Source organism: Amphiprion ocellaris, chromosome 17 (genome assembly GCF_022539595.1).
Source record: "Amphiprion ocellaris isolate individual 3 ecotype Okinawa chromosome 17, ASM2253959v1, whole genome shotgun sequence".
In the NCBI taxonomy this organism is placed as follows: Eukaryota; Metazoa; Chordata; class Actinopteri; family Pomacentridae; genus Amphiprion; species Amphiprion ocellaris.
In genome coordinates, this window is record NC_072782.1 from 10,135,024 (window position 1) to 10,149,441 (window position 14,418).

General features: G+C 37.4%; 1 protein-coding gene across 2 annotated transcripts in view; it reads right to left on the reverse strand.

Annotated features, from left to right (window-relative positions):
• LOC111578237 (astrotactin-2) overlaps nt 1-14,418 on the reverse strand; it is a 398,862-nt gene that overhangs the window by 125,494 nt on the left and 258,950 nt on the right. For both annotated transcript variants that reach the window (XM_055019355.1, XM_055019354.1), the window contains exon 7: nt 8,513-8,680. In XM_055019355.1, the coding sequence (XP_054875330.1) occupies nt 8,513-8,680 (168 nt within the window). The remainder of the gene's footprint in view (nt 1-8,512; nt 8,681-14,418) is intronic.

Sequence of the window (14,418 nt, forward strand, 5' to 3'; positions counted from 1 at the left end):
CCACCTTTGAGAGTTGTATGTCTCAGTACAACATCTAAGTTCAGCTCTCTGCAGCTGGCTGGACAGCTCACGCTGCAGAACGAGCAGAGACATTCAGACGGCAGCACAGAAGCTTTGTGCTGCTACATGATGCTGCTAATTGTGTAGCTCGGGTCAGGTTGGTTTTTGTACCTCTCTGCCTCCTGGTGCTGCTGCCTCCAGCTAGCCATGAAATATGAAACCACCCATTGTTTTTCATACGGGAACTCCCTTATCAACACACAGCAGTACCCTAACAAATCCTCTGATTAGTGATTAACAGCGGTTATTAGTGATAATGAAATGTGTGTGGATTGAATATCTTCAAGTGCAAAGGGGAGCTTTAAGAAAGGCTTAAGGACAGAATTGCTTTAAACTGTCATATATAATAAATAAAAGACCAGAGGAGACTACATGTGTACCGCCTTTTAAGTGGATGGATGCATTTGTGAAATCTTAAGTCACTGATACCTTTGCCAACCGTTCTATTAGCACTGTTCCCAAAATAAATGCAACCGACTTCTTTCGGTTGACCTATATGGAGGCATAACATCGGAAAAATGTGTAATGGCCACCCTGGCAACACCATTCACATTTTATCACTTCGTGTTTAATAATTTATTGGGCGTATTTATGGGCTTTAAGACTCACCCGAGGAGTGATGCACCATCAGGATTCAGTCAAAGAGGAGCATCAAACTTGTTTTTATTTCATTGTGGCTATTTCACGTGGCCTCACTAAATGAAAGGCAAGAGATCTTCAAATGGTTTGACTTTAAATGTGGATTCAGGCAAACATGAGGAAAAGAGCTGCTTCAAATAAAAGATGAATGAGGAGCATTGAGATTGCAGGATAATTGTTGCATCCATGACAAGAACATATTTTCATAATTTGAGAAAATACTTTGTAACACTGTTTTTTTCCCCAACAAGTCCTACAAATAAGGGCAAAAACTTGTTGTTCAGCACACACAACCACGTTATTTATTAGCCCTAAGGTTGGTTTTCTGACCTTAAACCACCATGGTAAAGGTTTGGTAAGACATCGTTTGGATTCATGAAAGATCATGGTTTGGATTTAGTAAATAATAGCTTGGAGAATGGAACAGTAGTCCCCCAAGTTAAAGCCAACACATCCAACCTGCCCTTCTCCGTCTGGCTCCCTTTCTATGCTTGAAAATAAACATATATCATTTGGAGCATTTTTCTCTTGAGAAGTTTTCTTCTTGAGAAGCACACAAATATGCTTCCTGTTAATATTGCAAACACACACATGGATGCACATTTCCATTTCCCACTGCTAGTCTTTACATACACATTTAACCTAGTCATATTTAATTCTTCCTGAATGCCACAGGCTGCACTTAGCAAAATCAATCCTGCCCATATGCAGTCTGCAGTCACGTTGCCTGTTACCAGGTAAACACTCCAGTGGTAACCTTTTGTTTTCGCACTTTTCTGTCTGCCAGGACCTGAAAATGGTGTTTTCATTAACAGTCTGTCAGCGATTCCTCTAACAACAGTGGCCCGACTTGAATTATTATATTTGTTTGTTATATATATATAGCAAAATGACTGACTGCACCTCTGATTAAGTGGAGAAGAGAAATGGGAGCAGAGTACATCTACTGACGAGAGAGTGCCTGCCGCTGACAAATGGGGAAGTCAGAATGTGCTTGGTTCAGAAAGAAACATTCAGTGGGACTTTGTTAACATACTTCCCCCCCCTTTAGATTTCATCATACACTCTGAACAGAAAGTTAATCAATACCTAAATTACCCGAGTTTCTTTGGTGAATGAACTGCTTGCAAAGCAAGTCTGGAATCAAGTGGCAGTGACAGAGGTGAATGCTACACTTGCATTGTGCCATGTTATACAATGTCCTAATTCCTCAAACAATATTTCTATTTAGACATAGGCAACTTTATCTATATATCATTCAAAGTGCTTTTGATCAAATAAAGGAAAACTACAGCACAAAGCAATACAGCAACGCAGGATAAAGTAACCATTAAAACATATATATCAAATTAAGAATCAAGTTTAAATGTTTTAAACTAAATATGCAATGACATTATGCAAATGCTAATAAAATTGAAATTAACCAAATTATAAGCCTTATCCAATGAACGAATTGAAACAAATGAAAGGCTCATATTATTTTTGCCATATTCAGTAACTTCAGCAACTGTATGAAGCAAATCTATGTCAGTTTGGATGAATCTATTGCCTGAAGTCTTGACTCACAGCATGCTAATGTACAAATCAGCTGTGTATCCATAAAATTACAGTCTTAATGTCTAGGTCAAAAAGTCAACTCCTTCAGTATTTGCAGAAAATCTGAACATTTTTTTTCTTTTTCTTTACTTTCCTCTCTCCTCTTTCAGTATTCTCACTGCAGCGTCTGATCTCATCGTGATAGAATTGATGATAAATGGCTGCAAGCAACTGAGCAAGCTGATATTTGTGTGTGCATGAGGCATTAGTGCATCTCACTAATAACCAGTATAGCTGTTACGCTTTTGCTTTCAGTTACTTTGCTTGAAAGGGCTCTGAATGACAGCCAGTGTGTCCTGATAATAACAGCAAGAGACAACACAGCTCTTTGTGAACAGTTATTTTGGAAAGCAACAGGTGGGAAGTCAGCGAACTGGAAGTTTTTTTGTTTTTAGCTTTAGATTTGACTACACATGGAGAGCCAAACTGTCCAACCCTGTTTCATCTCAGCTGTTGGGCGTGTCCTGTCTCGTCTCGACTCCCGTGATGGGTCTAAAAATCTGCATTTTTGTATTCTGATATTAGAAATTCAACACAACTTTGCAAAAACAAAACCGTCTATTACTTGCACTCTACTTATCATGTGAATTAGATATTAAAGAAGATGGTGTGTGCTGTTTATGTGAGCAGTATTCACAACGTAATGAAAATAATCTTGGCAAAGGTGTGATGTGTTTAGACTAAGTAATCACATGTGAATTAAGTGTGGATAATTGATTGGGAGATCTTATACAAAAGCAGACAGCAGTCTAGCTTCACTGTCAGAAGACATTCGTGTATTATACGACTATATGCGTCAGCCCTGAGGCTGACGAGGGACCCGTTTACTAAATCTCTTCCACCTTGCTTCCCATGAGGTGCACCAGCCTGGAAGCACATTTTTTCCTGTAATCTGACACACACCTTGCAAGCAAGCAGCGAAGTGCGGCTCTTTCCTTTCTGCAAATGGGTTTAAGGGAGGATCAAGCAATTAACAGAAAGAGATATGTCTGGTTGATTACACATTCCGCCGAATTAAGTAACCTTTACGGGAACTCGTGAGGATCTGTTTTGTGCATTACTTTCTCTGCTCCCATGAAACGTGGTGCATATAATGTTCAGGCATATTAATAGGAACATTTAGTTATTCTTTCATACCACAAAACAGTGTGATAGATAGGAGGAGTTGTGCGGAGTTGATAAAAAAGAAAGAAAAACTTTTTTGAAAAGATAAAGCCAGCAGTAAAATCACCCCACACAGAGAGAAATGGAAATAGTGATTGTGTGGTCATTAAACTTGAATGTCCCCAAGCTGCTAATGCACTATGGCGACTGCACTCTTTTTACATTTGTAGTGTGCATTTGGCTGCAGTTATCTTGAGATTTGAGAATAAAATCCAAGGTTTTCATTTGCTATGTTATTGGTTTTGCTGCCAATGTGATGGCTCATTGAACTATGTAGTTTATAACCTTTATTTCTTCCCATTTTTATGTATTTTTAAAATCATTCTATTTTTATAAATATATTAGAAGCTCACTTAATGGCTTCAGCTGTTGTTTTGATGATGATGTGCTAATGGTGTCCAAATATGTTTTCCAAAGATAGACTGCAATGTCTCCTTTTTGAAATGCATTACTTTATTGATGACTTACCTCTAAAATGTGGTCTGTTCTTATACCCTTATGCTGCTTTGAGAATTTAGATGTTTGTTTTCTGCACATTGCAAGAGCAAACTGATGTTTTCTAGTATGTGTGCCCCTGAGGGCTCGGACAAAGTGGGTTAACTCAGTGATGCCAAAAGTTATGGTCCACTGATTAGAACATACTGTAGGCCTAATTAACATCTAATCACCTGTGATTGCAAATGGCCATTTGATGACAACAATTATCTAACTGTGCTCACCCAGTCCCTTCCCTGCTACATTCCAAACCAGGTGTCGACACAGACACACAACCTGATATTGCACACGGGGATTGTGTCATCCTGTGCGAACACCATTATAAGATTGCCAATAAAATTTGTCACCATTGTATCCTCGATCTCCGCCTCCTTGCTTTTGCTCCCACTTCAAAACGTTCTTCTGTCCCAAATTTGAAAGCAAAAATGTAAAACAGCAGCAATCACTTGAGAGCACAAACCATCTTTTTTTTTCTTCCTGCATTATATCAAGATGTATGTCATTACAATGAATTGTAGCAGTTCACTCTGGCTGCGTGGACGATTTCCACATTTCAAGGTTCACGATGTTGGCAAAGAAAAGAGTTATTGTTGGTTTGATGCCTATTTGCGCTTGTTATGATGTTTCCAGGTGGAGGAGCCTTTCTGCCCAAAGACCTTGGGCAGATTTAATGTAAGTGTTTTCTCCTATATATATATATATATATATATGTATGTGTGCGTGTGTGTGTGTGTGTGTGTGTGTGTGTTTGTTCACATACACGTACAGTATGTGTTGAATAGAAAGCTAAAGCAGGGTTATATATACTTTACATCTTACACAGCCCAACAGTTTCAGCTCCAATTAGGTGAGGTTGGAGTAGCTAGGGAGAAAAATAACATCAAACGAGCTAAACAAAGGCGGCTCCGGAGGTTTACAGGCCTTTATTAGGTTAGTTATGATGATAGATGGAAAGGCAACAAGCTATTCATATGGCATATAACTACAGAATGGTCTGACTAATATGATAATAGGTAATAAAGTGCAAACTTGAGTCATCTTTATCACCTATCACCTACTACACAGAATCCTAATATTACATGTAAAACAACTATAGTTGTGGATGCATTGCATTTTCTACCTATTTCCAGGGATTGTTTATAACATTCTGATATTACTTCAATATATTATCAAGCTGTAAAAGCTCCACAAACATTGGTTCATGTTTCAAGTCCAATTATATCAGACCCCAGAAACAGTTGCATCACAACATTCGTCCGCTGACCTCCATTCTGGCAGCTGAGTCACGAAGTGAAGGTGAGAGTGGAGAGGATTGATTATCCAGGCGTGGTGATACAGTGAGCGCTAGTCAACAGTGACAGTCAACCAGCATGACTCAGAATGGAGTCAGGATGGAGGCGCATGATACAGATGGTGCGAGATAACTTGCTGAAAATATAGGTGCTTGCGATTACAGAGGACAGAGGGTGTCTGCTGATGTGCTTGTGTGCATGTTAGTGGGAAACATAATGAGTGGAGTGGTTCAGATGTCTACATTGGGATTTGCAGTATATGTGTAAAGCACAGGTTTGTGAAGTGATGATACGCGGCTTGTTTGGATTAGTTAATGGATATTAGAAACACTTTGCTAATGCTACAGTGAATAAAATGTAAATATTTGGTAGCCCTAGCATGCTAGAAACTTTACCCCTGATTGATGGAACATTGGGCATTTACTGTGCACAACAAAAGAAGAGGATATGTCAAAAACACCAACAGACAACACTATAGGACAGTTTCATGAGACTGATGCAAAAATTGGAAGTGAAAGAGGGAAGATGAGGTCAGCTTATTTGCATTGATTTTTTTCACTCCTATCACCCACAATATCTATCAGTTGTTTTAATATTTTATCATGGGTATAGCTTAGCAACCCGCACTCATTGGCAAATGGTATTAAAAAAGGAAAAAAAAAAAAAAGCCCTCCCATGTCCATTTCCAAGAAGCTACAGTTTGGCTGATTATGCAACATAGATTTTTTTAAACCTCCCACCTCCTTAACAAATCTCTTACCCAGGAGATGCAGGGCGGTGATTACGCTGTTGCACCAGTATGCACACAAGCTCTCAAAGTGTATCTGCGTTTTAGCCATTTTACAAACCGGGCAACACAATTTAAATACCATCGGTTTACATGTGCGTACGTCTTTGGCCGCTTTTCCGGTACAAGACTCCCAATCAGATTCTACATTAATACAACACTTTGCTTATCCTATTGTTGAAAGAAATGAGTGCGTGAGAGAGACAGTGTGTGCCATAATGCATGCTGGAGGACACTTATGGATATAGAAAGCCCTTTTGAAGAACACCTTTAATTCTGCTGCCAGATTTATGCGATTGCCCCGAGGAGATACAACATACTTGAGGGCAATTACTGATCAAATAATCCCACTGCTGAAAAGGACAGATAAAAAGAGAAATAAATGGACAGAGACAAGAAGACGGAGCTTGACAGTGGTACTAATAAAGTTCGAACGGTTGACGTACTGGAGTTGGAATGAGTAAATGACTCCAAAATTGAATTATAGCTATTAATGATCTCACATTGCAGCCATGTGCAGGGAACTGATGCAGGCATATGCACACACTCAGAATCCACAAACACTAACTTCCGATGCTAACTTCATCTTTGGCATCTTCATGTGTACCGACTGAGTTGAGTGTCTGGATCTCTGATGCATTATGCATCAGCCCTCAACATGTCCTTGACCAGGGTTACATAAATTTCACATACATTACAGATGTAATCCATTCTAATGAGCTTAGACTTTATCTAGTTGGGCACGGAAAACACAAGGGAGTTACGCCACTCCATTTAAGATAAATATCATCATGATGCACGCTCAGCTGCTGTTGGCATAGTTTTAGCGTCAGCACAAGCAGGCGCAAAACTGCATGAGCCGATTGTGTACTTATTGCAGTGGCGGCTGGTGATTATTTACTGGGCATAAGACACTGAAGGCTCCCACAAACACTGAGCTCTTATGCAAGAACACTGTTACATTTAGTCAAGAATGGGTTAGAAAAGCAAACAAAGTGACACAAGCGCTCAGCTTGGCCACTTTCTTGTTTTTCTCACAGGAAGATAAATTCTAGAATAATGCTGAATACACATGATTTTTCATTTTCATAAACATTACTGTGGTGCCTTTTACTGTTTAATGCTTAAATTGTGTTTGTGAAATTTACACCAATGCAAGTCTGGACTAGTGTACAAAAACGTTTCGCCCATCACACCACTGGCCTATTGATTCTGCTTCTTTTGGCCTGATTGGACCAGCACAGCTTGTATTGGCTGATATCAGACCTAATTTAGTGGCATAGTCTTCACTTCTCTAGTAGGCTAGATATTGATGCTGTGACATACAGAAATAAAGACAACCTCCCTTGTATTGGCTCTGACTGAATCTTATTGCTTTAGAGCACTTTTTTACATCCATTTCTTTGTATTAGTTGAGTGAAATTAGGAAGATGCTGGTGCTGAATTAGTGTGTATTGAATAGCTCAAATTTGGTGAAGAGAATACAAAATAGATTCATTTTTGTGCTGACAATTTCTCTATAATATCTCTGTATACGATCACTATCAACAGGCTTAAAAATTAACTCAATAAATAATTTAGTTAAATCAATAATTTATGAAGATTACTGAATTTGAATGAAGCTTTGCGGCTTGTGTTTTGCCACAAATGCATCCTTGATCGGCCAGCCACCGCTGACATACTGTGAGTGACAACTATACAAATATGAATACATATTATTAGTGTTAATGTTATTCATTAATACGTGACAACTGGATTTTTACTATCACCATGGTGACAATCAGAACAGCATCCGTACCGTTTTATTTATGCATCATGCATGTTAGGTAGCAGGCTGTTATATAAAGTGTCTACATAGGCACTTTCCAGGTCAGAAACACTGAAATAAAACTGTGAAGGTAAAAATAAGAGCTGTCCTTTCTCACTCCTCATTGTGGGTATTGGTATCCTTGTAATTATCGCTGCATAAAAGACCCTTAAATGCCTATATTTTCTTCTAATTAGCATACTGCATACTCAACGTGGTTCAACACATGAAATCTGCTTTTGAATTCCATTTAATAACCAGGGAATTGAATGTCAAGTAGGCTCAATGTTATGATTTTACATTTTATTAATCTTTATATGACTTATGTCATTCAAACATTTATAGGCTAATTATGAATCCCTAGATGTTTGGTAGACATTCGATAATATTTAACATAATATTGGGTTGCAAGATGTTTTCTGAATGCTGAATACATAATATATTATCTGACATTTACCAGAACAACTCAGCTAGATAAATCAGATGTCATGTTAATTAGTAACTTAATATGATGCCACCTACCTGTGCCTATTTCGCTTGCAATATTTACCAGTTACTGGGCAAAATATAGGAAAAAATATACAGCTTCCTACTCTGTAATAAAAGAATAGATCAATAGTCACCAAATATACCCCAGTGTGTGTATTTGCATGTCTGTTTGTGTGCACTAACCTGTATCCTGGTCACAAATCTGTTCGCAGGGCTCAGTGGTCCTCTGGCCACAGTAGTCTCGGACCCACTGTGTGGATGAATTGGTCTGATAGTAGAGAGTCAGCTTGGCTGGATTTAGCCAATTAGAAACATCCAGGAAACTGCCCATGCTCACCACAAAGCTACTTCCTGAAAAACAAGACAATGCAAGATAGGACTATTTTGCTTGTAATAAATAGAACAATTTTTTAAAAAATGGTAAAAAAAGTGGCTTGATTGTTTGTTATTTTAGACATTCTTTTCCAGGTTCTACTGCAAAATCAATTGAAAAGTAGCTAATTCTTTTGTTTTCACTGTTATTTTATTTCTCACCCTGACCAGACTGAATTTAAATGAGAAAATTAAGACCTGTAATGCGTGTATTGATGGGATTTCCTTGGTAATTGCAGTAGAGGGGCTAAAAGGGTTTCACGAGTCAATCAGTAAACGCTATGCCCATTGATGCTGCCTTACCTTTCTTTCTTACTGCTCTCAGACCAATCGTTAAACTCTGATCACCGAACAAGATTATCCCTAATTGATGCCAATGAGTTTCAGATCCAAAGGGAGCTGTGAGGAGATTGTGCTTGAGCTCTGGGGTTAACACAAAGATTCTTATACAGCTATATTTCGTGAATACTGCTGGGTCATGGAAGGTAAATTTGCAGAAGCAGTTACAGTTGCTATGCATTTGGTTGGTCAAAGAGAATTTAAAATGCATTTAAAAACCGAGCTAAGACACAAAGAGAGGGATTGTGAGGATAAAACATGGTCTGAGTCACATGAAAAGTTAAAGGTTCAATGCCTGGCAGTAAAATGCACAATGCTGATGAGAAATAGCCAACAAAGAAATGCTTTTTCCCTTACATGGTGGAGCAAATGCGGCACTAAGATCCCAAGCATCATCTATTTATCTTTTTTTTTTTTTTTTTTTTTTTTTTTTTTACTGTTTTCTTTCTTAACAAATCCCTCATAGAATAAACTACCATTTGTCTCCTCCTACACACATGAAGTCACCGGCTTCATCTTGGACAGGAAAGCATTGCACTGGGACAGTCTGACCCACACAAAGCCTTACAGAAATACACTCATATGTTGAAATTTTCAGCTTCTGACTGTGTCTCCACTGATCAACAGGCCTGCGTGTAATATCAGGTGAATGCCAGAATGACCAACATGAGATTTTGCCTGACATGAAACACATTTGAAGCCATTAAGACACCATAAACATGGTTGTAAGAATTGCAAATATGCACATTTTTATAAATGTGTAATTTATATTTATGATTAAATAACCAAACATGAGTAAATCCTTGTCAACCACGGCTAAACAGCCCTAGAATTATGGGGTATCGCTGCTGTTTCTGGAAATGAAGTATATATTTATGAGGGTAAAACACAGAGATCTCCAGAAAAGTTCCCTAAAAAGCATTTCCCACATCAAAATGACCAAAGCTGACCATAACATGGCCATTTCCTGCAGCACTGCAGTTTAGTGAACAGATCTTCCAGTGGTTTTCATTTGCTGAGAGAGCGAATAAATCTAGTAATGGCTCACACAGCGAGGAGGCAGTTGTTAGATTATGGGCTGCTTTCTCTGAGACCTGTAAAGAAACCCCACTTGAGCGATAGAAGCATCGCTCATTTTGCTGTGCATAGCATGAATTCAGTGCAGAGGACTGAGGGGAAAAAAACATTTAGTTAGATTAATCTCTTTTCAATTGTTTTGGAAGCAAAGAAAGCATCAGACATCTGCGTTCTGGCTGCAGTGAAAATTAAAGAAACTTATAGCTGTTTTTCTGTCAAGTGAGTGCAACAAATACCTCCACAAAAAAAGCATTTACTTTGACTTAATGAGACTTTCTTTGATGTGTTATTGTCCATTACATATTATTAGCTAAATATTTTGTGTTGTGCTCCAGTGTAAAGTGCTCTATAATTTAATATTAAAGTTATATAATGTATAAGATTATGGCAATTCAGATACGTGGTTGGACACATATCTAAATTAATATGAGTATTTCTTATTATGTATTCATAAATTATACATTTCTTAAACTGAATTACCATATTTGGACTGTAGCTTTAATTAAGTCATTTATAACCCCCATCTGAATGTCAGGTAACTAAAAAGCTCCCATTAGACTCGTTAAACTAGATGTTTGAAGGCATATCAGTGATTCAGTTCACACTTTGTAAGGGCATAATATGGTGAAAAGAATATTAAAATGAAATCAAAGCAGGTAGCATGTGTGTCATTATCCCTGATAGATTTAATTCAACTCATATTTGATTGAGGAATGAGTACATCGTGATGCGCAACTACTGGACTTGCTGTTCTTCACTGGAAAAAATGCCCCTCTCAAAACAAGAAAAAAGAAAGAAAAAAAGAGAAGCAGTTTTTCATTCAAAATTGCTTTTTGCTTTGATGTAACCTTCTAATTTGAGATGTATTAACCCTCCTGCTGTCTTCATTTACAGGAACCAAATGTATTGTTTCCCTTGTCTGAAAAAAAAAATCTAAAAAATCAGAAAAAAAAATTCTCAAATTTCTGAAAATTTGCAAAACCTTCAGGAAGAAAATTCCAATAATTCCGTAAAAGTTTCCCCCAAATTTGGCAAGAAAATTCTTGTAAATATTTTCAAAAAATGAGTAAATATCTTCCTAAAAAAATCCTAAAAATATCAAAAGTGACTACATATATATCAGTAAAACTTCTAATATTTTCTTTAAGAACATTCACAAAAAAAATCAACCAAAATCCAACGAAATTCACTGGATTTTGATTGATTTTTTTGTGAATGTTCTTAAGAAAAATTTTTAACATTTCTTTTTTTCCCACCAAAAAATGCTCAAAGATTTCCCAAAAATGTTGAAAATGTGGGCATCAGAAGTTTCACTGCGAAAATATATTTTTTTCCCACATTTTCAAACTTTAAAATGGGTCAATTTTGACTCGCAGGATGACACAAGGGTTAAACTTATTTTGAGTTTTCTTGTAAAATACAACTGAAAACAAGATAATTTAAAGATTGTTCGACTTAACAAGATATTTAAGATGCAAGTCCTTCTATCTTGCTGAGATGTCACTTGTTAAGTGAATTCATCTTAAATCGAGTGCGATGAGACATTTTGACTAAAAATAAGACAAATAGACTTGGTAAGATGTTGAGTTTTTGCAGTGTTCATTCTCTGCCTCCAGTTTTTTTCTTGCTATCCACCTACAAATAAGCCTCTGTGTTGCAGTTTTTGTTTACCGTCTCCTGTCATGTCTACCAGAGACTCCTGTTGAGTCCAGCGCTCATACTGATGCTTGACCTCATCACCTGTCTGCTCGGCTACCTCCTATCATTGTTTCTCCAATATATAGAAAGTAGTACAGAGGGCAGCTTGTGTCTTGTGTGTCAGCTGATATGTAATGTCTGGTAGCCATAGTGATCATTTTTAAAAATTATTTCCCCCCCTGCCTGCCTGCACCTTTCCTGATCTAACATATATTTATATGTGGCTTGCCAGTTTGGATTTGCTTTGTTTGTTTATCTGTTGGATTTGTTTATTTGCTCTGACTGGCTGCCTGCTGCCGGCTGTATGCCTGCCAGACAACTGGGTTAAGCCGCCTTTTATCACATCTGCTCTGCCTTAGGTGTCCGCTGATTCTGCGTCCGGCTTCCAGTACACACAAGTTAGTTTGCAGAGGAAAAACAAAACTAAAAGTCTAAAGCCTGATTGTAGCTCCTTTGGGATGCACGGTTTATGTTCACCCCGCAACGAAGACAAATGCGGACAACACAACATAAAAATGAGCTTCCTGTTGCCACACCTGTAGATTGGCTGACATGCAGAGTCTAACCTGAGGGTGGCACTAAATGAAAGGCTGTGGAGTTAGAAAAAGTAATTTTTTTTTATGCTACACACTACCAGTCTAAAGTTTGGACACACCTTCTCATTTAATGTTTTTCTTTATTTTCATGACTATTTACATTGTAGATTCTCACTGAGAATCTAGAAAATAAAGAAAAACCATTAAACTAGAAGTTTGTGTCCAAAGTTTTGACTGGTGGTAGTGTATATATAAATATTCATGTGAGATCACAAATATCTCTGGAATATTCTTCAAATTTACAATATATTTTTTTAATATATATTGATGTATTTGATAATTGAGTCAAATAGGGGCTTGAATAGCAACCAATTTTAGGATACGTCTTGTGTCTAACTGGACGTGGACCGGTGGCTTTAGGAGAACAAAGGTCAGAAGGTTAACAATATTAATCTATCATTGTGCAGGGAGTACATTTATCCATATTAAATTTCACGGCATGCTATCTTGCATGAAACTACAATCTGCTCAAACTGACCTTTATGGACACTGCATTCAAAATAATCATGATTTGATTGACAAAATGTTTATACCCTATGATTGTAATATGCGATTTGATTAGTTTGGGTAGAATTTGCTGGGAGGGAAACTACTTGAACTGCCTTTCTACATGAATCAACCTGCTGCTAAAAACTACTACTTAAAAATGAATCTATAAATACTTAACATGAAAAGCTTTTTTTCTTTCATTTTGCCTTAAATGATGCTCATCTTACTGTATATACAGTTGCAAAAAATCACTGTGTAAGTTTTGTGTACTGCTCCATTTGTATTGTGTGTCCATGAGTGCACAAATTGTGAAGCGCGTGGGCGGACTAGAAATGAGGCCCCAGTGGCAAGAGCACCTGATCAACTGATATGTGAATCCGCGGCTTTCAGAGATATGGCAATCATTAGTTAAATTGCCTCAGCTCTTCACTTCCTCTTACTTCACTTAACTCCTTGCACATGTTCCATTTTGGCCTCTCCTCCCAGCAAGGTTTATGCCGTCATATCTTGCCAATACACGGACCCAATTTATAATTATCTCGCAGCCAACAAGGAATTTAAAAACAGAGTCAGCGGGACAATTCTCTAAGCACTTGCCTGGGCATCCATGCCTACATACATAATTCACCTGAATTTACATCTATTTTTCGAATGCTTTGTTATTGTTAACATGTAAACTTTGTAGTCTCCCTCACTGATTTAATTTTGAGCATATAGCATATTTTCTATCCCACAGAGACAGAGGTGATTAGACATATATATATATATATATATATATATATATATATATATATATATATATATATATATATATATATATATATATATATATATACATATATATATATATATATATATATATCTTTATATATATATATATATATATACAGGAAATTAACCTTGGTGTATTTATGTCACATAGGCTACAACCTTTGTGTCACATTATTGAAAACGTGCAAACGATAGGCCACTATTTCAGTCTCCACTATGCACTCATATGAAATGCACTCCGCACACTGAAAAGCTGAAAAAATATTTAATCATATTTTGAGCACACTGCTCTTAATTAGTTTAATGGTTCTAAATGTCAATCAGGCATTTGCGATGATAATAAAAAAATTTTTTCCATTTGGAGCTTTCAGTGCGTGGGCTTTATTGTCTCGATTTTTGCTAACTTTTTCAGTTCTAGCACGATTTTTCTTTCTCTTTTTTTTGTTATGGATGGATGTGCATCTTTTGTACTTCATCAGTCATGCAGAGGGAGGAGGGGGGCACTGGCACTGAAAAGCAGTGAAATTGAAAACCACAAACCATGGTTGAAGGGGTGGGGATTTTAATGCAAGGCATTTGAAAATAGATACAGGGAAAGCATGCTGAGCTGTCCCTGGTCCATTAGCTGTTCCCTCCTAACAACAAAAAACTATACAAATTGCATAATATTTTTCAGTACTCAACAACAGCATGTAACTCGACAGTCATCCCTGCAGTATGCTGCTTGAAGGACAACTGTATCCAATT